Source organism: Schistocerca americana, chromosome 3 (assembly GCF_021461395.2).
Source record: "Schistocerca americana isolate TAMUIC-IGC-003095 chromosome 3, iqSchAmer2.1, whole genome shotgun sequence".
In the NCBI taxonomy this organism is placed as follows: domain Eukaryota; kingdom Metazoa; phylum Arthropoda; class Insecta; order Orthoptera; family Acrididae; genus Schistocerca; species Schistocerca americana.
Window position 1 is genome coordinate 919246982 of NC_060121.1, and position 27031 is coordinate 919274012.

Sequence of the window (27031 nt, forward strand, 5' to 3'; positions counted from 1 at the left end):
TGCCGATACCTAAGAGAAAATGACCACAAACGAACCAAAAGAGAAGATGAATGACAATAATTAGAACCAACAATAAAAAACACCTAACCCTGCAAGAAAATTGTCACATACAGAAAACCGAAACAGAAAGGAAAACCCTGTTGAATAACCAAGTACACGTGCCAAGCAGTCCATTATCAACACTAATAGATAAAATAATAGAACAACGCTCCCAAAGATGATTAATATAATAATACTGTCCAATATAATAATAATACCACCCAACATCTTTACACTCACTTAGCCATCAAGTCCTCCACAGAATACTGAAACGAAAATTCAAATCAGCTGTCATCGAAGTTTTCACCCACTCGCTAAGGTCGAGTACAATACCCTACAATTCAAACCACCAACCTCTCAAAAAAAAAAACACACTAGTCGTCTCTCTCTCTCTCTCTCTCTCTCTCTTACACACACACACGGTATAAACATCATGAATAAAAGGTAGCCTTGAACATGTACTTGGTAGTTCGTTAGCTTGGCATCAAGTAGGTAAACATGAAAAAGAGGAGGAAACACGCAATAGTCGCAATATTTACGTTGTGAAAAGCAGTGTCTGGCGAAATAGTTATATCGACTGGCAAAAGAGCAATACTACACCACAAAAAAGAAAGAGAAACATGGTGAACAGTGTGACGAAAGTCAAAACGCAAAGTTGTGATTATATGGCAGTAATAAAAGTGGTAGTGCGACCTCCAGACCAGATGTGAGGAAACGCAGATCAGCAAGTCGTAAGGAATTACTTTTTCATAAGAAAATCGCGACGTGAAGTGTTTAATAACCTAAAACTAACAAAAGTGTATCTTTAGAGATCCCACTCATGATGCCTTAAACAAGATAAGGCGAAACGCGTATGGGATAAATATATTAAGTAGCAGCAGGAAAATGCAGTTTTATTTGCAAAACAAGTATTTATTTGGTGACCATCTGCAACCATTCATGATCTTGATGTTACCAACCAACGACTGAGTTTTTACGGACGGCAGTGCGCCGTGATCTAGACACAATTGTTCATAATTGGTTTTAAGAACACTCCGGACAATATCGTGGGAGTGATTTGGCCAGCCAGATCGCCCGACATAAATCCCAGCGAACATTTAGGGCACAGAATCCTGCACCGGCAACACTTTCTCAATTATGGTCGGCTATAGAGGCAGCACGGCTCAATGATTCTGCAGGGGACTTCCAACGACTTATTGAGTCCATGCCACGTCGAATTGTTGAACCATGGACCTTGCCGTTGGTGGGGAGGCTTGCGTGCCTCAGCGATACAGATAGCCGTACCGTAGGTGCAACCACAACGGAGGGGTATCTGTTGAGAGGCCAGACAAACGTGTGGTTCCTGAAGAGGGGCAGCAGCCTTTTCAGTAGTTGCAAGGGCAACAGTCTGGATGATTGACTGATCTGGCCTTGTAACAATAACCAAAACGGCCTTGCTGTGCTGGTACTGCGAACGGCTGAAAGCAAGGGGAAACTACAGCCGTAATTTTTCCCGAGGGCATGCAGCTTTACTGTATGATTACATGATGATGGCGTCCTCTTGGGTAAAATATTCCGGAGGTAAAATAGTCCCCCATTCGGATCTCCGGGCGGGGACTACTCAAGAGGATGTCGTTATCAGGAGAAAGAAAACTGGCGTTCTACGGATCGGAGCGTGGAATGTCAGATCCCTTAATCGGGCAGGTAGGTTAGAAAATTTAAAAAGGGAAATGGATAGGTTGAAGTTAGATATAGTGGGAATTAGTGAAGTTCGGTGGCAGGAGGAACAAGACTTCTGGTCAGGTGACTACAGGGTTATAAACACAAAATCAAATAGGGGTAATGCAGGAGTAGGTTTAATAATGAATAGGAAAATAGGAGTGCGGGTAAGCTACTACAAACAGCATAGTGAACGCATTATTGTGGCCAAGATGGATACGAAGCCCACACCTACTACAGTAGTACAAGTTTATATGCCAACTAGCTCTGCAGATGACGAAGAAATTGAAGAAATGTATGATGAAATAAAAGAAATTATTCAGATTGTGAAGGGAGACGAAAATTTAATAGTCATGGGTGACTGGAATTCGAGTGTAGGAAATGGGAGAGAAGGAAACATAGTAGGTGAATATGGATTGGGGGACAGAAATGAAAGAGGAAGCCGCCTGGTAGAATTTTGCACAGAGCATAACATAATCATAACTAACACTTGGTTTAAGAATCATGAAAGAAGGTTGTATACATGGAAGAACCCTGGAGATACTAAAAGGTATCAGATAGATTATATAATGGTAAGACAGAGATTTAGGAACCAGGTTTTAAATTGTAAGACATTTCCAGGGGCAGATGTGGACTCTGACCACAATCTATTGGTTATGACCTGTAGATTAAAACTGAAGAAACTGCAAAAAGGTGGGAATTTAAGGAGATGGGACCTGGATAAACTAAAAGAACCAGAGGTTGTACAGAGATTCAGGGAGAGCATAAGGGAGCAATTGACAGGAATGGGGGAAATACAGTAGAAGAAGAATGGGTAGCTTTGAGGGATGAAGTAGTGAATGCAGCAGAGGATCAAGTAGGTAAAAAGACGAGGGCTAGTAGAAATCCTTGGGTAACAGAAGAAATATTGAATTTAATTGTTGGAAGGAGAAAATGTAAAAATGCAGTAAGTGAAACAGGCAAAAAGGAATACAAACGTCTCAAAAATGAGATCGAGAGGAAGTGCAAAATGGCTAAGCAGGGATGGCTAGAGGACAAATGTAAGGATGTAGAGGCCTATCTCACTAGGGGTAAGATAGATACCGCCTACAGGAAAATTAAAGAGACCTTTGGAGATAAGAGAACGACTTGTATGAATATCAAGAGCTCAGATGGAAACCCAGTTCTAAGCAAAGAAGGGAAAGCAGAAAGGTGGAAGGAGTATATAGAGGGTCTATACAAGGGCGATGTACTTGAGGACAATATTATGGAAATGGAAGAGGATGTAGATGAAGATGAAATGGGAGATATGATACTGCGTGAAGAGTTTGACAGAGCACTGAAAGACCTGAGTCGAAACAAGGCCCCCGGAGTAGACAATATTCCATTGGAACTACTGACGGCAGTGGGAGAGCCAGTCCTGATAAAACTCTACCATCTGGTGAGCAAGATGTATGAAACAGGCGAAATACCCTCAGACTTCAAGAAGAATATAATAATTCCAATCCCAAAAAAAGCAGGTGTTGACAGATGCGAAAATTACCGAACTATCAGCTTAATAAGTCACAGCTGCAAAATACTAACACGAATTCTTTACAGACGAATGGAAAAACTAGTAGAAGCCAACCTCGGGGAAGATCAGTTTGGATTCCGTAGAAACACTGGAACACGTGAGGCAATACTGACCCTACGACTTATCTTAGAAGAAAGATTAAGGAAAGGCAAACCTACGTTTCTAGCATTTGTAGACTTAGAGAAAGCTTTTGACAATGTTGACTGGAATACTCTCTTTCAAATCCTAAAGGTGGCAGGGGTAAAATACAGGGAGCGAAAGGCTATTTACAATTTGTACAGAAACCAGATGGCAGTTATAAGAGTCGAGGGACATGAAAGGGAAGCAGTGGTTGGGAAGGGAGTAAGACAGGGTTGTAGCCTCTCCCCGATGTTGTTCAATCTGTATATTGAGCAAGCAGTAAAGGAAACAAAAGAAAAATTCGGATTAGGTATTAAAATTCATGGAGAAGAAATAAAAACTTTGAGGTTCGCCGATGACATTGTAATTCTGTCAGAGACAGCAAAGGACTTGGAAGTGCAGTTGAATGGAATGGACAGTGTCTTGAAAGGAGGATATAAGATGAACATCAACAAAAGCAAAACGAGGATAATGGAGTGTAGTCTAATTAAGTCAGGTGATGCTGAGGGAATTAGATTAGGAAATGAGGCACTTAAAGTAGTAAAGGAGTTTTGCTATTTGGGGAGCAAAATAACTGATGATGGTCGAAGTAGAGAGGATATAAAATGTAGACTGGCAATGGCAAGGAAAGCGTTTCTGAAGAAGAGGAATTTGTTAACATCCAGTATTGATTTAAGTGTCAGGAAGTCATTTCTGAAAGTATTCGTATTCGTATGGAAGTGAAACATGGACGATAAATAGTTTGGACAAGAAGAGAATAGAAGCTTTCGAAATGTGGTGCTACAGAAGAATGCTGAAGATTAGATGGGTAGATCACATAACTAATGAGGAAGTATTGAATAGGTTTGGGGAGAAGAGAAGTTTGTGGCACAACTTGACCAGAAGAAGGGATCGGTTGGTAGGACATGTTCTGAGGCATCAAGGGATCACCAATTTAGTATTGGAGGGCAGCGTGGAGGGTAAAAATCGTAGAGGGAGACCAAGAGATGAATACACTAAGCAGATTCAGAAGGATGTAGGTTGCAGTAGGTACTGGGAGATGAAAAAGCTTGCACAGGATAGAGTAGCATGGAGAACTGCATCAAACCAGTCTCAGGACTGAAGACCACAACAACAACAACAGAGGCAGCACGGCTCAGTGATTCTGCAGGGGACTTCCAACGACTTATTGAGTCCATGCCACGTCGAATTGTTGCACTAAGCCGGTCGAAAGGTCCTACACGATGTTATGAGGCATCCCGCGACTTTTTTCAGTTCAGTGCATGTTGCAACAGATACGCCTGCACACTGTCTGTAATAATAGATATTTGCTGTTTTTCACCTGCAGCCCTGCTCGCGCCCCTTACTCCTGAAGATTTGCTATCTCACATACACATTTAATGTCATTTACAATAAAAGGATGAAAATGAATAAAATGGCCGCAAGTTGTGACGAGAATCGTTACAACATCAACGGTACCTCCATCATAATAGCTCCATCATAACACATGCAAAGGATATTACTTGAGATAGTTTTCTATTGTGGTAACCGTAAAAAATGTTGTCGCATCGAAACGTTTGCCGACAGAAAATGACTGTTTGATGACGTGTCTGATAGCCAAAGACACCGTTAGGGAATAAGGGGCCCTGTTACGAAGGAAGCAACCTCCAGAGAGGCGCACCCCACACGTAAACTGTGGAGATTTTCGGGGTGTAGTGCAGTGCAGTGTAGCGTAGTGTCGTGTGGTGTTTATAAAGAGGAAATTACTCGGTTGCTGGTGCACCTGCAACTGAGGGTGGCTGGCGTAATGATGAGTTATGGCTGGGGTGAGTGTCTCTGTGGGGGGCTGATGCGACGGGGAGGGAGCTGCAATGAGCTCTCATAACGCACACCCGTCTGGACCCCCAGTGACTGCTACAGTCTGCACCCTCCACAGCGCAATCACTCTTATAACTGGTGGCCGAGCTTACGTCTGTAACAACAGACTTTTTCCTCATTTTAAACTAATTTTATGGGTGGAGGCTATTTTTTGAAGGCGTGACACATTCACATTCGTAGCGTACATCCTGCATTCAAATCCACGCTGCACAGTTACAAGCAATACTGTTAAAAATGAAAGGTACGCACGCAAGGAAAGAGCAGTATAAAAACATTTGCAATAAACAATGAGTACTCAACAAATACAGTTGACGTGGTGCGCGACAGATCTGCACAACAGTACCATACAGTACCTAAATACTGTGTCACAAAAAACTTCCTGAATTTCAGGATACTTACATAAAATGTCTTCTCTAAAAACAACTTACAATCAAATCGAATCCAACAGACTTAATACCTTCAGAAGTTGTTCAGACTTAGTTGTTTCCAGAAAGCCGCATTGCTTGCACACTTTGTGTATAACAGGGGCGTATTTACTGCCTCACCAGTAATCCCCACACCATTCTCCGCATTTCACGGATGAACTGACGGATTCTTCTGCAACATTAATCAGTACCATCTTCGATTACCGGTCACGAACCTAGACTTCGGACTAATGAGAGACGACTGCGTATTGATTTTTAAGGTAGTGCCACCGACGTCAGCGCGGCCGTCACTTGTTTATGGAAGGTGACCAGTTTACAAGCAGTTATCTTACATACATGTTAATTATTTAATATTTCGTAGCGTCTGAAACGTTTATTTTCGATCATTGGTTTATTAATTTAAAATATACTGCATTCTCTATAATATGAGTCTAAAGCTTTGGGCCATTCTGTATACCTAAACGTAGATCCCTAGGGCTGCAAATATATGTCTACATCTACATCCATACCCCGCAAATCACTGTGTAGTGCATGGCAGAGGATACATCCCACTATATCAGTTATTAGCGCTTTTCACCATTCCTTTGACGTATGGATGTCGGTGAGAATGATTGCCCCTGCCCGCGGTGTAATTAGTCTAAGCTTGTCTTCGCGATCCCTGTGTGAACGGGGTTGCAGTGTATTTATGGACCCACCGCTTAAATCTTTCACGGGACGGTCTGTGTCTGCCAGTTCAGTTCTTTCAGTATCTTCGTGACGCGCTCCCATGGCTCAAACAAACCTGTGACAAATCGTGCTGCTCTGTTTTGTATCCGTTTAGTATTTGCTGTTCTATTTTATACGGATCCCACATACGTGACCAGTCTTCTAGAATGGGTCACATGAGTGTTTGTATGTAACCTCCTTAGTAGATTGATTTTATTTCCCTAGTATAACCTACTCACGATGAACCGCAGTCTGCTGTCTGCTGTCTGCTTTACCTACAACGGACTACGTGATCGCTCCACTTCATATCCGTACAAATTGTGATACCGAGATATTTCTACGTGGTGGTCGATTGCAAGAACGACTCGCTGATATTGTAGTTACAGCATACTACGTTTATTTGAAATGGACTATTTCACATTTCTAAGCAACTGAAGCAATTTCGCAATCTTTGCATCAGTCTGAAATCTTGTGAAGATATGAAAAATCGGTACCGCTTTTCTCAAACAGTACTTTATAATAGGTAAATGCATAATATGCAGAAAGTCCGAGGTCACTGTTAATATTGTCTGGATGGTCATTAATTTACAGCCACGCGCGATTAGCTGAGCCGTCTAAGGCGCTGCAGTCGTGGACTGTGCGGCTGGTCCCGGCGGAGGTTCGAGTCCTCCCTCGGGCATGGGTGTGTTTGTGTTTGTCCTTAGGATAATTTAGGTTAAGTAGTGTGTAAGCTTAGGGACTGATGACCTTATCAGTTAAGTCCCATAAGATTTCACACATATTTGAACATTTGAGGCTCTGTAACGGCGTGGGGCTTGTGAAATTGGAGTGATATGGGACCCCTGATACGTCTAGATACGACTCACAGGTGACATGCACAATACGACACCCTACACGTCCAGAATTGCTACAGAGTGGCTCCAGGAACACCCTTCTCAGTTTAAACACTTCCACTGGCCACCAAACTCCCCAGACATGAACATTATTGAGCGTATCTGAGATGCCTTGCAACGTGCTGTTCAGAGGAGGTCTCCATCCCCTCGTACTCTTACGGATTTATGGACAGCCATGCAATATTCATGGTGTCAATTCCCTGCAGCAGCACTACTTCAGACATTAGTCGGGTCCGTGTCACGTCGTGTTGCGGCACTTTTGATTGCTCGCGGGGGGGGGGGGGGGGGGGGGCTATACGATATTAAGCAGGTATGGCAGTTTCTTTGGCTCTTCAGGGTATATAGCTGCCTTGGTCCATAGCTTTCAGGATTTAGTGTGACAAAAGTATGAGTTGAGTTGATGTTTTCGTAATACGTGGTGGCTGGCAAGGATGAGGTCATTATGTTCGAGTTACCGCATTATATTTAAGCTCAGGATACGTTATAAATTTCTACAAGAAATGGATGTCAAGGATGTTAGACGGTTGTTTTGTGGATCACCTCTGCTGCTCTTTTCGATGGATGTGATCTTTGGTTTCTCCCAAATCTGGGCACAGTTTTTTATTTGAGGGATCTACCTTATATTGTGGTTAAAAGAGGTGCAAACTCAAATTCCGTATAAAATATGACAGGGATTCCGTCGGGCAATGGAGCTTTGTTCAGTTTTAACGGCACCAGCTGTTTCTAACAGCCAATGTCACTTATATCTATTTCACTCATCTTCGTAGTGTTACGGGAATTAAAATGGGGCATCACTCCTGGTTTTCATCTGTGAAGGAACATTTGGAAACTGAGCTAAACAATCTGTTTTTTAAACATCAAAATCAGTTCCTCTCTCGTCCATGAGTGTCCGGGCATTAACTTTGATGGGACTAATAGCCTTTACATTCACCCAGAATTTCTTCGGTTTTTGTGAAACATCTTTCGATAATAATTTGCTGCAATAGTCGTTGATGGCTTCACACGTTGCCCTCTTGACATGTAAACGCATTTCATTCAGTATCTCTCTGCCTATAGCCCGATATATTACTCGTTCAGGTTCAAGTGCTTCGCATCACTTGGCCCTTGGGAATATAATCTGAAATGGTTTTGTACTCAGAATCTCGTCACATGTTTACAGAAATTTTCAAATTAGTATCTAGATAGGCAGAAGAATGTTCAGCATTTATCATCTTCATCAAATCACGATCGAGTGGAGGTTGTAGTGTGACTTGGCGAGAGCAGACTATGGTCTTACTGAAAAACTTGTACATCTACATATATTCCTATTCCATATGCGTGCACTATATGTCTCTGTATCCACCATAATTAACCTCTCTCACTTAATTTTCTTTGTTCTTAAGTGAGATACAAGTTGCTGGCAGCAGAACTGTGCAGTCTTCGTTGAATACAGGTTATCTAGACTGAAATGAAATGATGCCCAGGAGTCTTCTTCTGGAGAAGTTCAACCGTCAAGTTGCAAGTCTTTTCAACTGACGCCAGATTTGACTTCGTACACCTTCAAGAGAACGACGTCGCTTTTCCATTTAAATTTTCAGAAAACCTTTGTCACATTTACGTATGGACTATAGCGCTATACCGACCTGTTTGGAACTTAGAAGCACATATCTGAATTCTTTCGATTTCTGCTGCTAGGTCTACTTTATAAGAAATCTAAAATGGTCCCATGCTCCAGAAATGGTCATAATAGCTTCTTGAATACTATTCCATTTTAAGACGAACTGCGCTTCCCCAGAATCTGTCTTCCATTTGTTTTCCAATTACTGGCTTTAGATGTTCTTTCCATTTCATATCGCTCCATAGTACTACCCCTAAACATATAAATAGTGTAACACCTTTAAGACGTTCACCAGAACCTCGTAATCAGATATGATCTAGCTCTTTCCCTTTATTATGGGCAGTATGTAACGTTTATAGAATTTAAACAGAGTTGTCACTCGTTACACCAAGTAGAATTCTTTTCTATGTCTGCTTTATTTCCTCACGATCGTCCAACGGCGATACTTCCCTGCTGACAACAACACCAATGCCGAACAATGAGACAGTGCTGCTCACCTTATCTGCCAAGTCATTTATGTGTATTGTGAACATTATTGATACTGTTATGCTTCCTTCAGGCAGACCCATTGTTATTCTCGTCTCCATTGAACACTCATTTGTTCATTATAGCGTACCTGATTCTATTAGTCAAATCGCACATCTGCGGAGATACTCCATACATCTTTGATAAGACCGCCTTTCGGAATTATGGGAAGACGGAACCTGTATGTTCATCTGCGTCTCCTATTTGAAAGATATCGTGCTCCATATGTGTGGTTCTTATTAAATCAGCGCTATTTCTCTGAACGAATCTTCGTTTTCTTCAGGATCGTCAATATTTTTCGAGTTTAGAATGTGCCCGTTGGTCCTGCAACATATGGACATTAGCGACATTATCTGTATATTCGTTCTTTGATCCTTTTAATACACAAAATGAACTGCCCTGTTTTTCCAGTCAGACGTCATTCGACTGCAGGAGCCCTTGTCTCACAAACTTCCTAATTAGTGAGAACACCAGTGCCTGCTGATTAGCTTGAAACCTCATCGAATGGACGTCACAGAGTGCGCTGTCAGAGCTCTGCTCAGAGACTGTTGGCCGCAGTGTGTGTGTGTGTGTGTGTGTGTGTGTGTGTGTGTAAGAAACGAAACGGAAGTAAGCGTGGTTCTGTGTGAGAGCCAGCTACTCCAGCCGGTAGGAGAGTGGCTGCCGCTGATGAGGATAAAACTCGTGGGCTGCGAAATCGCGCCGCGCGGCCGCTAGCGGGGTGGCGGGCCTGAATAGCGTGACGTCACGGCTCAGGCCGGGTAATCCCCGACAAGTGCTGCCGGCGCGACGCCTGTTGGGTTTTCACACGTCCCGCATTGTTACCAGGGCCCCTCGCCGGCGCTTCCGCTCCACAGTTTGTAAAGCGTACTCCCCTCTCCGTGCCTCTCGTATCATAGCCTGTAACTGTGAAATATCTGCCTTTTTGTGTTCTTAATCCTCCTCCGTCTTTCACGATGCTTTATGGCAACTTACTTGTATCCTTCGGATGTCACGCTCTTTTGTGTGTCAGCATCACATTTTCTTTGTCTTGGCTCTTTGCTGTCCTAGATGGTGTGCTGCCTACATATATTCTTTCAGTGCTTTTGTTCGTGTTTCTTTGTTCTTATTCACCTACCTTCTGGCATGCTCCAAGTAAGCGTCATAGAACCACTATGCTCTCAATATGCAAAGCGATATATTTGATAGCTTTCAGCACCACTTTAAGATCGTTTGCTGACAATGTTGGGAATGTGTTGTAGTTGGACAATCATATAGAAAGCAGAAACACATTGACAAAAATTTCAGTTTTTATAACGAACGGTAGATCTGTTTAAAAATTGATTAATGTAAAATATTCCCATAACAAAGAGATAGAAGTCAACAATTAAAAAATTTGCAGTAAACATTTGGAGTACCCTACACCATGTAAATACTTGGGGGTAACCAATATGAATTGTGATGAATGTGTAACATCAATAGTAATGAAGGCAAATAGAAGAATTATATTTGTTGAAAGTGTTGTCAGAGTGTCCAGTGCATCTGTAAAGAAAATCACACACAAGACTCTACTGTGCGGCCAGCGTGTGAAGCTCTTATCAATTTGTCTGGTCCCTTAAACCCACAAACCAACCAACCATCTTATCAATTAGGCTTGACTCCAGAAACCTAACTGCCAGGACAGTAAGAGGTCAGCATAACCTGCTCGAAACTGTGGAAGAGGTGCTCAAGAAATCTTTGGCAGAATAACGATGTTGTCAACGCGAATTACCACGGCAGTAAATTTAGGGCACCAATATTACAAGAAGAGTGCGCGACGCTTCTCAAACGATTCTATATCACCACGCATGGTACAACGGCTTGCAGACCGTGTATGTACCTGATGATTCCATGAACGTCTTTTTCTGCAGAGCACCTGTTTTCACACAGAATACCAAACAACATTGTGTCCTTAAATATTTTTGAGCAGAGATCAAAATGGCACAATATTGCACTCACGAGCAATTAAGCTGCAGGTTGTAAGTTTATCCATGTGTAGTCGTGCCTATCGAGTGGGTGGAGTTTCCTTAACTGGATACTTTAATTGTGAGTTAGTTTGGCCCTATAATATATGATACAAGTAAATCACCAGTTATCAAATTAATGACTGAAGAAATCATTTGACTGCTAACTCAAACAATGATCTCAGTGAACTCAGTTTACTTTTGGCAAGTTATCAAATTCCAAAAGTACCGAATTTAACAATAACTGAAATCAATAAACTAATGCCTTGGCAAACTTGGATATGAATCTGGAATAGTAGCTCAAAGTTAATGCGCATCTGAACAAAAAAATTACATCTAAAGAGGTCGTACCGTGATTGCAAACAAGTTTTTGAAATGAAGACTGGAACCATTGAACATAATTTAAAAAAACTTCGTCTTTCACTACAGGTTGTTTCGGTGTTGTTGCTACACCTCACCATATTTAGAATCTGCATGTGGCGGCTGAAGTGGCCGCAAAACCAGTTATTGGCTCGGATCTAAAAACTCGTCTCTGCTTGCGTCCTAAGTTCAAGTCAGCCTGGTAAGAGTCTCTTGTCCAAAACGAGCAGGAGTTTTGAGGACGCCTGGAAGTGAAAATCTGCAAGCACAAAAGTGGGGAGATGATGTGATTATCTGCGGAGTACTTCAGACAAGGAAAACTTTTGAGCTCTCTGTTTCTCGGCATTGCGTAATTTTGATCGGCTGAATGTTAATTATTGCGGGTGCCAACCAGTAAGATGGTGTCTTACACGACGTTCGCCTCCCTTCTGTACCCGATTTTCAGCTTGTGTACGATTTTCTCTCTCTCTCTCTCTCTCTCTCTCTCTCTCTCCTTCCCTCTCCGTGCGCTGTGCGCTGGCCAATACGATTTTCTCTCTGTAAGCGCAGTCGCACGCTCTACTCTCACTCCTAAATTATTTATATGAATCAGTAGGGGCAGTCCTTACGTTTATTTAAATGATCAATTTGGCGTCTCCTGGCCAGATTTTGACGTCTCTCGTACTACGTAGAAGTCTCAACTTGCAGTTCCCGTTCTACTTTCTAAGGTGCTATCTTAACAGCTCGTGTTTTTCGGCAAAGGTTGACTTCCCACTGTTTCCCTTGAGAATAGCAGTTCTTCAAGGCCTCCGGCCGTTGTGCGGCGTGCACCCTATGAACAGGGTTTGTTAGAAACAAATACTTTTGGTCCTTCCCGGTGACATATTCTATATTATCTGACTCCAGATGCTCGGCGCCAGTGCCGCTTTACTTTCATATTGCTGCTCAATAAAACACAGCTCTGGTCAGTTTTACTTGCCTCGCATTTCTCATCACAAAGGGAGGTGAGCGGCGATTCTGCGAAAGGCACTGGGGATGGTCGCCCTGGGGTTTTATGGTCCGCAGCCTCCGTCGTGCTCAGTAGAGTTCAGCCTGCTTCCACAGCGGCTTCTTATTAGTCTCGCATGCAGTTTAGCATAGCAAACTAAAATCTACGGAGTCATTTGTTGGCAATCACTAGTAACAATTCATAAACTGGGGTGGCAAGAGTCATGGGATAGCGATATGCACATTTATAGATCGCGGTAGTATAGCGTACAGAAGGTACAAAAAGAAAGTACATCAGCGGACCTCTCATTTGTACTCACAAGCGAACCTCCCCATCGCACCCCTCTCAGATTTAGTTATAAGGTGGCACAGGGATAGGCCATGAAGAACTGAACACAGATCAATCGAGAAAACAGGAAGAAGTTGTGTGGAACGATGAAAAAATAAGCAAAATATACAAACTGAGTAGTCCACGCGCAACATAGGCAACATCAACGTAAAAAACATATGTTTTGACAGAGCACAGGGAAAACTGTGCGACTGTGAAACTGTTGCATTCATTTGTTGCAGTTTATGTGACAAACTCTTGTGTTTTCATCACTTTTTTGGGAGTGATTATCACATCCACAAGAAAACCTAAATCGGGCAAGGTAGAAGAATCTTTTTACCCATTCGCCAAGTGTACAAGTTAGGTGGGTCGACGACATATTCCTGTCATGTGACGCACATGCCGTCACCAGTGTCGTATAGAATATATCGGACGTGTTGTCCTGTGGAGGAATCGGTTGACCCATGAACTTGCGATCAAATGTTTTCGGTTCCCATTGGAGAGGCACGTCCTTTCGTCTACTAATCGCACGGTTTTGCGGTGCGGTCGCAAAACACAGACACTAAACTTATTACAGTGAACAGAGACGTCAATGAATGGTCAGATCGTAACTTTGAGAAAATAAAGAAAGTAAAATTTTCGCTTGAGGGAGGACTCGAACCAAAGACCTCTCGTTCCGCAGTTGCTCACTCTAACCACGGTACCACGGCGCTCCTCAACTTACATTGTCCCTAATGTTGCATATCTTGCACATGGACTACTCAGTTTGTATATTTTGCTTATTTTTTCATAGTTCCACACAACTTCTTCCTGTTTTCTCGATTGATCTGTGTTCAGTTTTTCAAGGCCTATCCACTGCGTCAATTTATAACTAAATCTGAGGGGGGTACGATGGGGAGGTTCCCTTGTCAGGTGATTCATGTGGAAAGGATTCCCACGCGATTATGGCCGCATGACGGAATTAACAGATTTTGAATACGAAATCTTAGCTGTAGCTTGCATGGGAAATACCATATTGAAAATCGATAGGGAATTCAATATTGCCGAGAACAGCAAATTTCAGGCATTACTTCTCACCATGGACAACGCACTGGCAGGCGGCCTTCACTTAACGATCGAAAAAATTGGAAATTTGTGGTACGTTCTTATGAGACCAAACTGCTGAGGTCATCGGTCCCTATGCCTATACACTACTTCATATAACTCTAACTTACGTTAAGGACAACACACACACACACACACAGACACACACACACACACACACACACCTGACTGAGGACTCGAACCTCTTGTAAGTAGGCTGTTTAGGTTTTTATATTGGTAACGCCACGTTGCGCTCTGTATGAAAATCACTGGCTGTGCTGTGTGCAGTCTGTGGCTGGTTTGCATTGTTGTTGGCTATTGTAGTGTTGGGCAGCCGGATGTGAACAGCGCGTAGCGGTGGGCAGTTCGAGGTGAGCCGCCAGCAGTGATGGATGTGGGGAGAGAGATGGCGGAGTTTTGAAATTTGTAAGACTGGATGTCATGAACTGCTTATATATTATGACTTTTGATGATATTAAGATAAATACATTGATTGTTCTCTATTAAAATCTTTCATTTGCTAACTATCCCTATCAGTAGTTAGTGCCTTCCGTAGTTTGAATCTTTTATTTAGCTGGCAGTAGTGGCGCTCGCTGTATTGCAGTAGTTCGAGTAACGAAGATTTTTGTGAGGTAAGCGATTTGTGAAACGTATAGGTTAATGTTAGTCAGGGCCATTTTTTTGTAGGGATTTTTGAAAGTCAGATTGCGTTGCGCTAAAAACATTGTGTGTCAGTTTAAGCACAGTCACGTATATAATTTTTCTAAGGGGACGTTGCACTCTGACCGCGCGGCTTAACGATCGAGAACAATGGCGTTGGTGTAGAGTTGTCAGTGCTAACAGACACACAGCATTGTTTGAAATAACCGCAGAAATCAATATCGGACGTAAGACGAACGAATGCGTTTGCACAATGCGGCGAAATTGGGTACGAATGGTCTTTGAGAGCAGACGACCGTCGCGAGTGCCTTTGCTAACAGCACGACGTCGCCTGCACCGCCTCTCCTGGGCTCGTGACCATATCGATTGGACTCTAGATGGCTGGAAAACCGTGAATTGATCAGACTAATCCCGATTTCAGTTAAGGTTCGGGTGTAGTGCAGACCTCACAAAGCCATGGACCCAAATTGTCAACAAGGGACTGTGCAAGCCGGTGGTGGCTCCATAACTGTGTGGGCTGTATTTACACGGAGTGGACTGGATCCTCTGGTCCAACTGAACCGATCATTGACAGGAAATGATTATGTTCGGCTTCTCGGAGACCATTTGCAGTCAAAAAAGGATGGAATTTTTATGCATACAATGTGACATGTCACCGGGCCACAGTTGTTTGCGACTGATTTGAAGAACATTCTGTACATTTCGAGGGTATGATTTGGCCACTCAGATCGCCTGACATGAATCCCATCGAATATTTATGGGACGTAATCGAGAGGTCACATTGTGTACAAAATCTTGCACCGGCAACACTTTCGCAGTGATGGACGGCTATAGAGGCAGCATGGCTCAATATTTCCTAGAAGGGCCTCTAACGACTTGTTGAGTCCATACCACGTCAGCTGCTGCACTACGCCGGGCAGAAGGAAGTCCGACACGATATTTCTAAGAGGTATCGCGAAAGAACTTGCCCCCCTTCTAACAGCCGTGTACCCCAAGTCTCTAGAGGAACGGAAGATTACAAATGATTGGGAAAGAGCACAGCTAGTTCAACTTTTCAAGAAGGGTCGTCGAGCAGATGCGCAAAACTATAGGCCTATATCTCTGATTCCGGAAACAGCGATCGTGTGAGACCCAACTCGCTTTATTTGTTCGTGAGACCCACAAACTATTAGATACAGGCTTCCAGGTAGATGCCATTTTCCTCGACTTCCGGAAGGCGTTCGATACAGTTACGCACTGTCGCCTGAGTCCGCAGCTCGTGGTAGTGCGGTAGCGTTCTCGGTTCCCACGCCCGGGTTCGACTCCCGGCGGGGTCAGGGATTTTCTCTGCCTCGTGATGACTGGGTGTTGTGTGATGTCCTTAGGTTAGTTAGGTTTAAGTAGTTCTATGTTCTAGGGGACTGATGACCATAGAACTTAAGTCCCATAGTGCTCAGAGCCATTTGAACCATTTTTTGTCGCCTGATAAACAAAGTAAGAGCCTACGCAATATCAGACCAGCTGTGTGGCTGGATTGAAGAGTTTTTAGCAAACAGAACACAGCATGTTGTTCTCAATGGAGAGACGTCTACAGACGTTAAAGTGACCTGTGGCGTGCCACAGGGGAGTGTTATGGGACCATTGCTTTTCACAATATATATAAATGACCTAGTAGATAGTGTCGGAAGTTCCATGCGGCTTTTCGCGGATGATGCTGTGGTATACAGAGAAGTTGTAGCATTAGAAAATTGCAGCGAAATGCAGAAGCGGATAGGCACTTGCTGCAGGGAGTGGCAACTGACCCTTAACATAGACAAATGTAATGTATTGCGAATATAAAGAAAGAAGGATACTTTATTGTATGATTATATCATAGCGGAACAAACACTTGTAGCAGTTTCTTCTGTAAAATATCTGGGAGTATGCGTACGGAACGATTTGAAGTGGAATGATCATATAAAATTAATTGTTGGTAAGGCGGGTGCCAGATTGACATTCATTGGGAGAGTCCTTAGAAAATGTAGTCCATCAACAATGGAGGTGGCTTACAAAACACTCTTTCGACCTATACTTGAGTATTGTTCATCAGTGTGGAATCCGTACCAGGTCGGGTTGACGGAGGAGATAGAGAAGATCCAAAGAAGAGCGGCGCGTTTCGTCACAGGGTTATTTGGTAAGCGTGATAGCGTTACGGAGATGTTTAGCAAACTCAAGTGGCAGACTCTGCAAGAGAGGCGCTCTGCATCGCGGTGTAGCTTGCTGTCCAGGTTTCGAGAGGGTGCGTTTCTGGATGAGGTATCGAATATATTGCTTCCCCCTGCTTATACCTCCCGAGGAGATCACGAATGTAAAATTGGAGAATTCAAGCGCGCACGGAGGCTTTCCGGCAGTCGTTCTTCCCGCGAACCATACGCGACTGGAACAGGAAAGCGAGGTAATGACAGTGGCACCCCTTGGGTGGCTTGCAGAGTATAAATGTAGTTGTAGACTTTTGTTACATGACTGTATTTCGTTATCCGGTGTAGATTAATTTATGCCGATTTAATGTGACTTTCTCTTACTGGTTTTACATAAGTTACCGGAAATTTTGGTTAACACGGTCGCGCAACAATACCTACATCTACGCCTATATTCCGAGAGTCACCTTATGTGTGTAGCGGAGGGTACTTATAGCACTACTGTTACTTCCTAACGTTACTATTCCATTCGCGAATGGTGCACGGAGAGAATGATTGTTAATAAGTATGATTGTGATTTCGAATCTCTGTAATTTTACCTCAACGGTGACTGTGCAAGACATGTGTAGGGGGAAGCAATGTATTAGCTAACTCTTATAAAACGTACGCTTTTGCAGTTTTAATAGTAAATCCCACCGTGATGCACAGTGCTCTGATTATGGGGTCTGCCATCCCAGCATCTCCGAGTCGCTTTCGTGGTTGCTAAACAAATTTGTGATGAAGCGCGCACATCTTCTTTGTTTCTTGCCTGCTTCCTCTATCGTACGGGCCCAAGACTAATAAGCAGTACTCAAATGTCGGTAGAACGAGGGTTTTACAAGCAGCCTGATTCTTTAGTGGTCTGCACTTCCTGTGGATTCTAGTAAGAGGTGGTAGCGCACAGACAAACTCGAATACAACATTCCGCATAACGTACGTCCAGTTTTGTCGGTTCCTGAGATACATATGTTTATGGAGATAAGTTTTCAAAAAATTCAAATGGCTTGATGCACTATGGGACTTAACATCTGAGGTCATCAGTCCCCTATACTTAGAACTACTTAAACCTAACTAACCTAAGGACATCACAAGCATCCATGCCCGAGGCAGGATTCGAACCTGCGACCGTAGCAGCAGCGCGGTTCCGGACTGAAGCGCCTAGATTCGCTCGACCGCAGCGGCCGGCGGTAAGTTTTCAATCCGTTTGTTGGTACCCCTGTTGCTGTAGATTTGTTTATCATCTTTTTGGTTTTATGTTGAAGTTGTGGAGTTGCCCTTGAGTTTGCATTAATGAATTTTGCAACTGTGACTGTGATTTGTTGGGCAAATCTACTGTATTGTTTGAGCATTCCACACTTATTTACAAATGCCGAGTATACCGGTATGATATTTATGTACGTTTTTGTAACAGAAATTGCCGTTGCTTGTAGAGAATACGGTAGACGATTTTCTGACCGCAGAATACTTTGCGTAAGAGTGTCTGCTCGTGTTATCACCAAACTTTGTGGAACTGATGCAGCGACAGACAGTCATACGTCACCTGAACGTGCAGATGATCAGCGTGGATGAAGTAGAAGACATTCAGCTGGTGAGACGTAGTCCTTCAACAAGCAAACGCAGAATTTCAACACCTGTGTTCCACATACAAAAATGTGTCGCCCACCGCGTATGTTCTTATCATTTACAGAGATTTAAACACCTTCAAGAAAGAGATGAAAGTAGGCAATTGGAATTTTGTTGTTGGATAATTGCAAATACCCGAGTAATGCCGTTCACTGATGAGCACTCGCGCCAACGTGAACCACCTCATCACTGCCAAGAATAAAAGTATCAACGGCACTCTTGGAACACATCGGTTTTCCCCAGAAACCCACATGGCTTTTTGGATACATGTTTTCGAGAATGGTATGACGGACAATCAGTTGCTTGGGCCGGTTGTATTACCCCCATCGTCTTACAGACTCCGTTAACTAGACGTGCTGGAAAAGGAACATTGAGCTTTTACTGGAACAGTTTCCTTTGGCTACAGGAATAGGTACGAGGCTACTTCAATAATGAATGCAACACATTTATTTTCGGACAGTTTCGGTTGAAAAACTGCGGAATTTGTTCTGCGACAGCGTGGCATATTCCCGCTTCAGCCCCTGTAGTTTCATGAACTGGAGTGGTGACAAGATGTTGCAATGTTACAATCCGCGACAGCTAGTATTATATGGGTCTTACGATGCATGGGCCAGAGAATGGAAGTATTGTTTTGATTTACACTGGACTTGAAGATGGTGCAAGTGTTGCGCCGAAACTAGACGTCTGAAATAAATTTATTTTGTGATGCAGCTTTGGTGGTTCGTTTTCTTTACGTACATCATCAGGCGCTGCCCCACGTCCGCGAGAACGATTGACATTCGCAAGTAAAATTCTCATTCGAGCTGACCGACGTATCACAATGAAACAGCTCACTGCACGACTGGACGTCACTGTTTGTGGCGCTGACACAGCCGCCCGCCAGTTGGGACACTCACAGGCGTCTGCCCGCTGGGTTTGCTCGCCGCCTAACACAAGACCATTAAGGGCAACGAAGTACCATCTGTGCGTAATTGTTTTCACGCAGAATTTTTTGTCAAATATCGTCGCAAGCGATGAAACATGGGCTCATCTTCTCGAACTGGAAACAAAACAGCAATCCATGAAGCGGCTCCACTACCACCTCTCCTTCGAATCGCATCCTCAACAGTAAAGTCATGGCGGTGGTCTTTTCGGACTCTGAAGTTGTTATTCTGTTCGATGTCCTCCCTCATGGTGCAACGATCAGCTCTGAAGTGCATTTTGCTACCCTCAGGAAGTGGAAGAAACGACTTGAATGCGTTCTACGCCAAAAATCCAATCGAATTACTTTCCCATGACAACTCAAGTCTCCACACAAGTGCTGGCCAATGTGGCCGAGCGGTTCTAGGCGCTTCAGTCTGGAACCGCGTGACCGCTACAGTCGGAGATCCTAATCCTGGCTCGGGCATGGATGTGTGTGATGTCCTTAGGTTAGTTAGGTTTAAGTAGTTCTAAGTTCTAGGGGATCGATGACCTCAGATGTTAAGTCCCATAGTGCTCAGAGCCATTTTTCCACACAAGTCTTCGCATCCGAGAAGAGCTCTCAAACGTTCATTGGACTGTCCCTCCTCATCAATCCTACAGCCCGTATCTCACACCTCCGACTTCCATCTGCTTGGTCCAATGAAGACAGCACCCTTGGGAAGCAGCACGTGGTTGGTGCGGATGTTATTGATGAAGCAAGACATTGGCTCTGACATCGATCAGTACAGCGGTTCCACGTGGGCGTGGGCGTACGGGTCCTCCCAGTAAGGTGGCGTGAGGCCGTCACACTGGACGGAGATTATGATGAGAAGCAGGGTTTCGCTGGTAAAAGAGTGGGTAATAATCCAAGACGACCTCACAGAAGCTACGCGTAGTGTTGTCATGAGAATTCGAAAGTTTATCAAAGTCTTAAGTGGAATTTATGGAAACCAACTTTGAAATTTATCATTTGCATTTATTTAACACCTTCTGTGAGTGTTTGTTTGGGTTATTTTCCAACAGCTCTACCTCTATGACCAAAAAAATTTGTGCACATTTTATTTGGAATGTTTTATTCGAATTAGTCTATACCACCACTTAGTAACATATTTATTATTCCTTCTGAAACACTAAATGTGTTGTGAAAAATAACGTCCTATAACGCTGCTTTGGTGGTACGCCCGAAGTTATTTTTTCGCCTGAAGATTTCTCTCCTTTAAGAACGGCATGCTCTGTTATGTTTGCTTGGCGCTCTTCAGTCCAATCACAACGCTGGTCTGATACTCTGTATGCTCTTGTTTTGTTCATTAACGAGTGTGCGGATCTGTATGGAACGCCCTTCGGGAGTCGAGGAACAGTGCATCAGCCAGCACGCTGGAATCTATTGCATACTGGGTTTCGCGGATAGCGTTCAGCTGAGTTCGGAAAAGAATGCTACCATCGAAACAGAAGATTGAGTAGTTCCGCTTGTTAATGACTGGTGTCACGTCACACTTTGTACTGGTCGTTGGCGTAATAGTAGAGCGTTCGTACTTGTCTTTGGCGTGATAGTCGAGGGAATGGTGGTTAAGAGACGCGTTATGTGGTCATTTGATCACAGCCACATTGCGCGTGCCCGACACGTGGGACCAGCCATGTCCGAAATCGAGAACACAGTGAACTTTGCAAGAGTCGCCACGTAAACACCGATTCGGTGTAAACAGCAGCCGCCGCAGTCAAATGCAATAGCACGCTCATGACGGAGGTCGCTGTCGAATACCACGAGTTGCGACTTCGCGTCGACTCCCAAGTATTTGCGTGACGTGACTGTCTAGTTGTGACTCATTAATACCGAACTGGATTCTATTACTAAAATATCGGACACAACAGTAATTTTAGTAAAAATTCCTCCATTTCCTCGTCTGTGAAACTGCAACGTAGCATTTGCATGAATATAGTAATCATTACGGTGTCAAAGTTGATTTCTCTTTTATTTCATTTGATGTTACAAATTTGTCATTAGTTAATTGTTTGAATACATGTTACGTATATCTGTAAACTTCAGTTATTACAACATCATCTACTATATTTTTCAGGCCCTGAAATCATCCTATCTGAGCGAGAAGTGTAAGTACATGTATACCGTTATACGCATGCGCGCACTAGAGTTTTGATTCGTTTCGAATATAGAAGCGCTTATAAAAATAACAAAGCGTAAAATTTGCCTCTTACCAATGTGCAACGTTTATCAAGGAGTTATAGTGGCTGTGTGACAAGTATGATCACGGCTACTTAAACAGATTCCGTGCACGTGGTCAAAATTATTGTGGGACATTTGTAGTACGAAGTGCTCTGAATAATAGTAGGTGAATGACGCAACCAGCCACAAATACTTTTTAAATGTTTTATTTTGGTGCCATAACCGGTTTCGGGTTACCATGCCCATCTTCAGATGGCTAATATTTTTCGTTACATAGATGTTTTGACTAACAGCATGTCGTCTGCTCCACAGTATGTTACAGTCGATGGCGACCTGTTTTTTGTGGTCCATGTGGTTTTCTAGCTCGATGTATATGTTCTTAAATTCCATCATAGCACACATACAGTAAATAAATCACTCTGGCGCACTTCATTATATTCTTAAAATGCATGTTCAGCGTCACACATGTGTTATATACTTGATGTTTTTCTTTACTATGTCTCAGGATTCATAAGATCCAGAATGGATAAAATATAATTGAAATTGCCAAGCCAGGCATTCCAAACTGTTTATACATTTAAAATCTACGACGTGAACTTTATGAATGTAGTACAAGCTATAAAGTTTAACACGACCTGTCTAGCTTTTAATGTAGTCCCTAACTATATGAAGGTTAATATTAAGAGCCATAGTAAATCTGCACAAATTGCCAAATCTAAGTGTGAAATAATGTGGTTAAAAACTCCTCAACGGAAAGATGTATCACACAGGCAAATATATAATCTGCATCTTGAACTCGGTAATGAGGTGCATCCTACAAACTTCATGCACATCTAAGATAATATCAATAGACAGATATGCAAAGAATAGCAAGGAATTGTAAAGAAAACCACTCAAGTGTATAACGCATGCGCGATGCTCAACACGCATTCTAAGAACATTATGAAGTCTGTCAGAGTGATTTATTTACAGTATGTGTCCTATGGTGGAATTCAAGAACATATACATCGAGAAAAAAAAAACAGACCACCATCTAGTGGAACGTGTTGTGGAGCAGACGACACGCTGTTGATCAAAACATTCTATGTAACGAAAAATATTAGCCACCTGAAGTTGGTTACCGGTTAGGGCTCTAAAATAATTCATTTAAAAATTATTTGTGGCTGGTTACGTTATTCACCAACTATCATTAACAGCCGCGGAGTTTACAAGATCCAACATGGATAGACTGAATATGTTGTTCACACAGGGTTATCACACAGGGTCATCAACGTTGGGGAGTGAAGTGTGCAATTATTCTATTACAACTACGACTACTACACGACTGCTAAATTAAACTGCAAGTTATGTTCCACAAATCTCATACATGTCTCCATGTACTGCTCTGCGCTCAAAAAATGGGCGGGAACATCGATTAGGAGGAAGCACAGGGTTTGAAAAGATTGTTCTGTTTCATACAAATAACTGTATGCTTACAGTGAAATATTTGCTAAACAGTAAAATACAGACCAGGCGCGGCAGCATAGCGCTCAAGATACTGAACTCGTATTCTGGAGGACGGCGGTTCAAATCTCCATTGTATTCTCCACTTTCGGTATTTCTGTGGTTTCCCTGAATCGCCTGACGGAAACGCTGGGGTATATCCTCGGAGAAGGCCACGACTACTTCCTTTCCCAATCCGAACTTGTGCTCCATCGCTAATGACCTTGTCGTCGAAGGGGCATTAAATGCTAATCTTCCCTCCCTGAAATGCAGACACAGCACTGATGGAAATTTTGACCTATACCTCCCATTCGTTGAAAATTGTAGTGTTGGTGATGTGCCTAAATTAGAATAAAGTGGAGTGTCCCCGTTCCTTATTAAGCGCAGCACTAGAGTTTTCTTCCTGTAGTGTTACCCGCTAGGAGAGGGGCTCTTCTTGTTGGGTGCCAGAATGTCCACCTTTGAGACATGCCGTGTTTCCTGTGTTTTGAAATATGTCTTATCCTGACCATGTTCTGATTTGTGCAAAATTAAGCTTTCACTGGGTTCCTCCAGTGTCTGCAAAACACAGATTGCTCTGTGTCTTCATCCAGACACCATTCTGCGCATTTCTGCCATCATCATGCACGTGAAGCTTGCACACTGCAAAAAAAAAAAAATAAATAAATAAATAAATAAATAAATAAAATAAAAAAAGAGGCTATGAAAACACCGTTAGGACAATCTTGAGAAAGAGGAGCGGACCAGTGGGGAACGCCGAAAAAACTTGGGTACATGCACTCTTCAAAGAACGTCACATTGAAGCAAAGCTAGAGGGAGAGGAAGTGGATTGGTGATGCGATGAGATTACAAGGAGATATACATACACTCCTTGAAATGGAAAAAAGAACACATTGACACCGGTGTGTCAGACCCACCATACTTGCTCCGGACACTGCGAGAGGGCTGTACAAGCAATGATCACACGCACGGCACAGCGGACACACCAGGAACCGCGGTGTTGGCCGTCGAATGGCGCTAGCTGCGCAGCATTTGTGCACCGCCGCCGTCAGTGTCAGCCAGTTTGCCGTGGCATACGGAGCTCCATCGCAGTCTTTAACACTGGTAGCATGCCGCGACAGCGTGGACGTGAACCGTATGTGCAGTTGACGGACTTTGAGCGAGGGCGTATAGTGGGCATGCGGGAGGCCGGGTGGACGTACCGCCGAATTGCTCAACACGTGGGGCGTGAGGTCTCCACAGTACATCGATGTTGTCGCCAGTGGTCGGCGGAAGGTGCACGTGCCCGTCGACCTGGGACCGGACCGCAGCGACGCACGGATGCACGCCAAGACCGTAGGATCCTACGCAGTGCCGTAGGGGACCGCACCGCCACTTCCCAGCAAATTAGGGACACTGTTGCTCCTGGGGTATCGGCGAGGACCATTCGCAACCGTCTCCATGAAGCTGGGCTACGGTCCCGCACACCGTTAGGCCGTCTTCCGCTCACGCCCCAACATCGTGCAGCCCGCCTCCAGTGGTGTCGCGACAGGCGTGAATGGAGGGACGAATGGAGGCGTGTCGTCTTCAGCGATGAGAGTCGCTTCTGCCTTGGTGCCAATGATGGTCGTATGCGTGTTTGGCGCCGTGCAGGTGAGCGCCACAATCAGGACTGCATACGACCGAGGCACACAGGGCCAACACCCGGCATCATGGTGTGGGGAGCGATCTCCTACACTGGCCGTACACCACTGGTGATCGTCGAGGGGACACTGAATAGTGCACGGTACATCCAAACCGTCATCGAACCCATCGTTCTACCATTCCTAGACCGGCAAGGGAACTTGCTGTTCCAACAGGACAATGCACGTCCGCATGTATCCCGTGCCACCCAACGTGCTCTAGAAGGTGTAAGTCAACTACCCTGGCCAGCAAGATCTCCGGATCTGTCCCCCATTGAGCATGTTTGGGACTGGATGAAGCGTCGTCTCACGCGGTATGCACGTCCAGCACGAACGCTGGTCCAACTGAGGCGCCAGGTGGAAATGGCATGGCAAGCCGTTCCACAGGACTACATCCAGCATCTCTACGATCGTCTCCATGGGAGAATAGCAGCCTGCATTGCTGCGAAAGGTGGATGTACACTGTACTAGTGCCGACATTGTGGATGCTCTGTTGCCTGTGTCTATGTGCCTGTGGTTCTGTCAGTGTGATCATGTGATGTATCTGACCCCAGGAATGTGTCAATAAAGTTTCTCCTTCCTGGGACAATGAATTCACGGTGTTCTTATTTCAATTTCCAGGAGTGTATTAAGATTATAGTAGAAGAATATCTAGGAAGGAGATGACCTCCAGTCGTGGCCGAGATTGAGATTTTTAGATGGTATAGAAAAAGATTTAAGACTTATGAACATTATTAGATAGAGCGACCTATATAGAAGCAGATTAGTTTGTCAATATATTAAGTTAGCAGAAAGGAATTTTCATAGCTCGTAAGTACTTTCAAATAATAATAATAATAATAATCATAATCCATAAGCGCACTGGCCACAAAAGCAAAGTTCACGGGTTCCAGTACCGTCCAACACATGGGCTTAATCTTCCAGGAAGTTTGGGGTTTTAACAGTAGTAACAATAATAATAATAATAATAAGTACAGGAGTCATACCACACAATATCCACCAGTACATTAACGCAATACAGCTACACCCAAACGTATATATACAATTACAGAAATCTGTAATTATTGATACATGTTCAATTACCCGAAAGTTCCTAAATGCAATGTAACATATACCGTACAGTTAAAAGGAAGTCACGCTTGATCAAGGTCCGCGTCACTTTCCATTTTTAACCAGACATAATGTCTGAGAAAGGAAAGAAATAATAATAATACCATTAACGAAACAATTGAAATATATATTGAAGGCTGTAAATAAAACAAATATTCGATGGTGAGAAGAAAGACGTGAAGAAACGTGTCCGGCAGAAGACAGAAAGGAACTATGTACCCTGCCGAAAAAAACTATTAGTACACTTGGAAAGACGACGTCGATTTTGATGCGATGACGGCATATGCCAGCTGGGGGACAGTAGATGTACTGATAATGGTTCCAACGTCGTCCGCCAACAGACCTCTACCCTATAATAGAGAATGACCACAGCTAGAACGCCCAGTGTGGTGCACACGTGTGAAGCAAGCAGGCAACCATGCCGCAGAGCCTCACCTAGTGCTTCCTGCCGCCAAATGAGCGAGTTTGAAAGGGTTAAAATTGTGGCCTTCAGAGTGGCGGGATAGTCCTTTCAGATAATTTCCACACAAGTCGGACGTGCTCCCTCAGTTGTTCGACGATGCTGGTGTTAGTGGCCGTGTGAATATCCTCTCATCCGTAGCCCAAGTTCTCGACGTGCAGGCAGCACAGACGCCCGCCGGGACCGTCGTAAAGTAAGGGTAGCGTAGACAGAACGTACAGCTGTCACAGCACAGATAAGGGGGCCTGTGAACCCAGACGTGTCAACACGAACTGTAGCGAAACGGTTGTCAGCAGCGTGACTACTGGCAAGCGTATGACTAGCCCGTCTTCCACTCCCGCCACAACTTGACTGGTAACGTCAGAGGGTCACGTGGAAGATGGAATGGCGCGCCGTGGTCTTCGGAGAGGAAAGAAGATTCTGTCCACGCGCAAGTCATGGTCGTTTGCGCGTGTGGCGTAGATCGGGTGAACGCTGTTTCGTAGAGCTCATTCGTCGAAGACACACTGGACCACAGGCCAGGTCTTATAGTCTGTGGCGCGGAAGCTATAACTCTCGTTCACCTTTGGTGTTTCTGGAGGGGACGCTA

At 43.9% G+C, this 27031-nt stretch overlaps 1 protein-coding gene across 1 annotated transcript in view; it reads left to right on the forward strand.

Annotated features, from left to right (window-relative positions):
• The window catches only part of LOC124606532 (frizzled-5-like), a 1074024-nt gene that overhangs the window by 275502 nt on the left and 771491 nt on the right, over positions 1-27031 (forward strand). The window contains exon 3 of the mRNA XM_047138517.1: positions 21626-21656. Coding sequence (XP_046994473.1) covers positions 21626-21656 — 31 coding nt within the window. The remainder of the gene's footprint in view (positions 1-21625; positions 21657-27031) is intronic.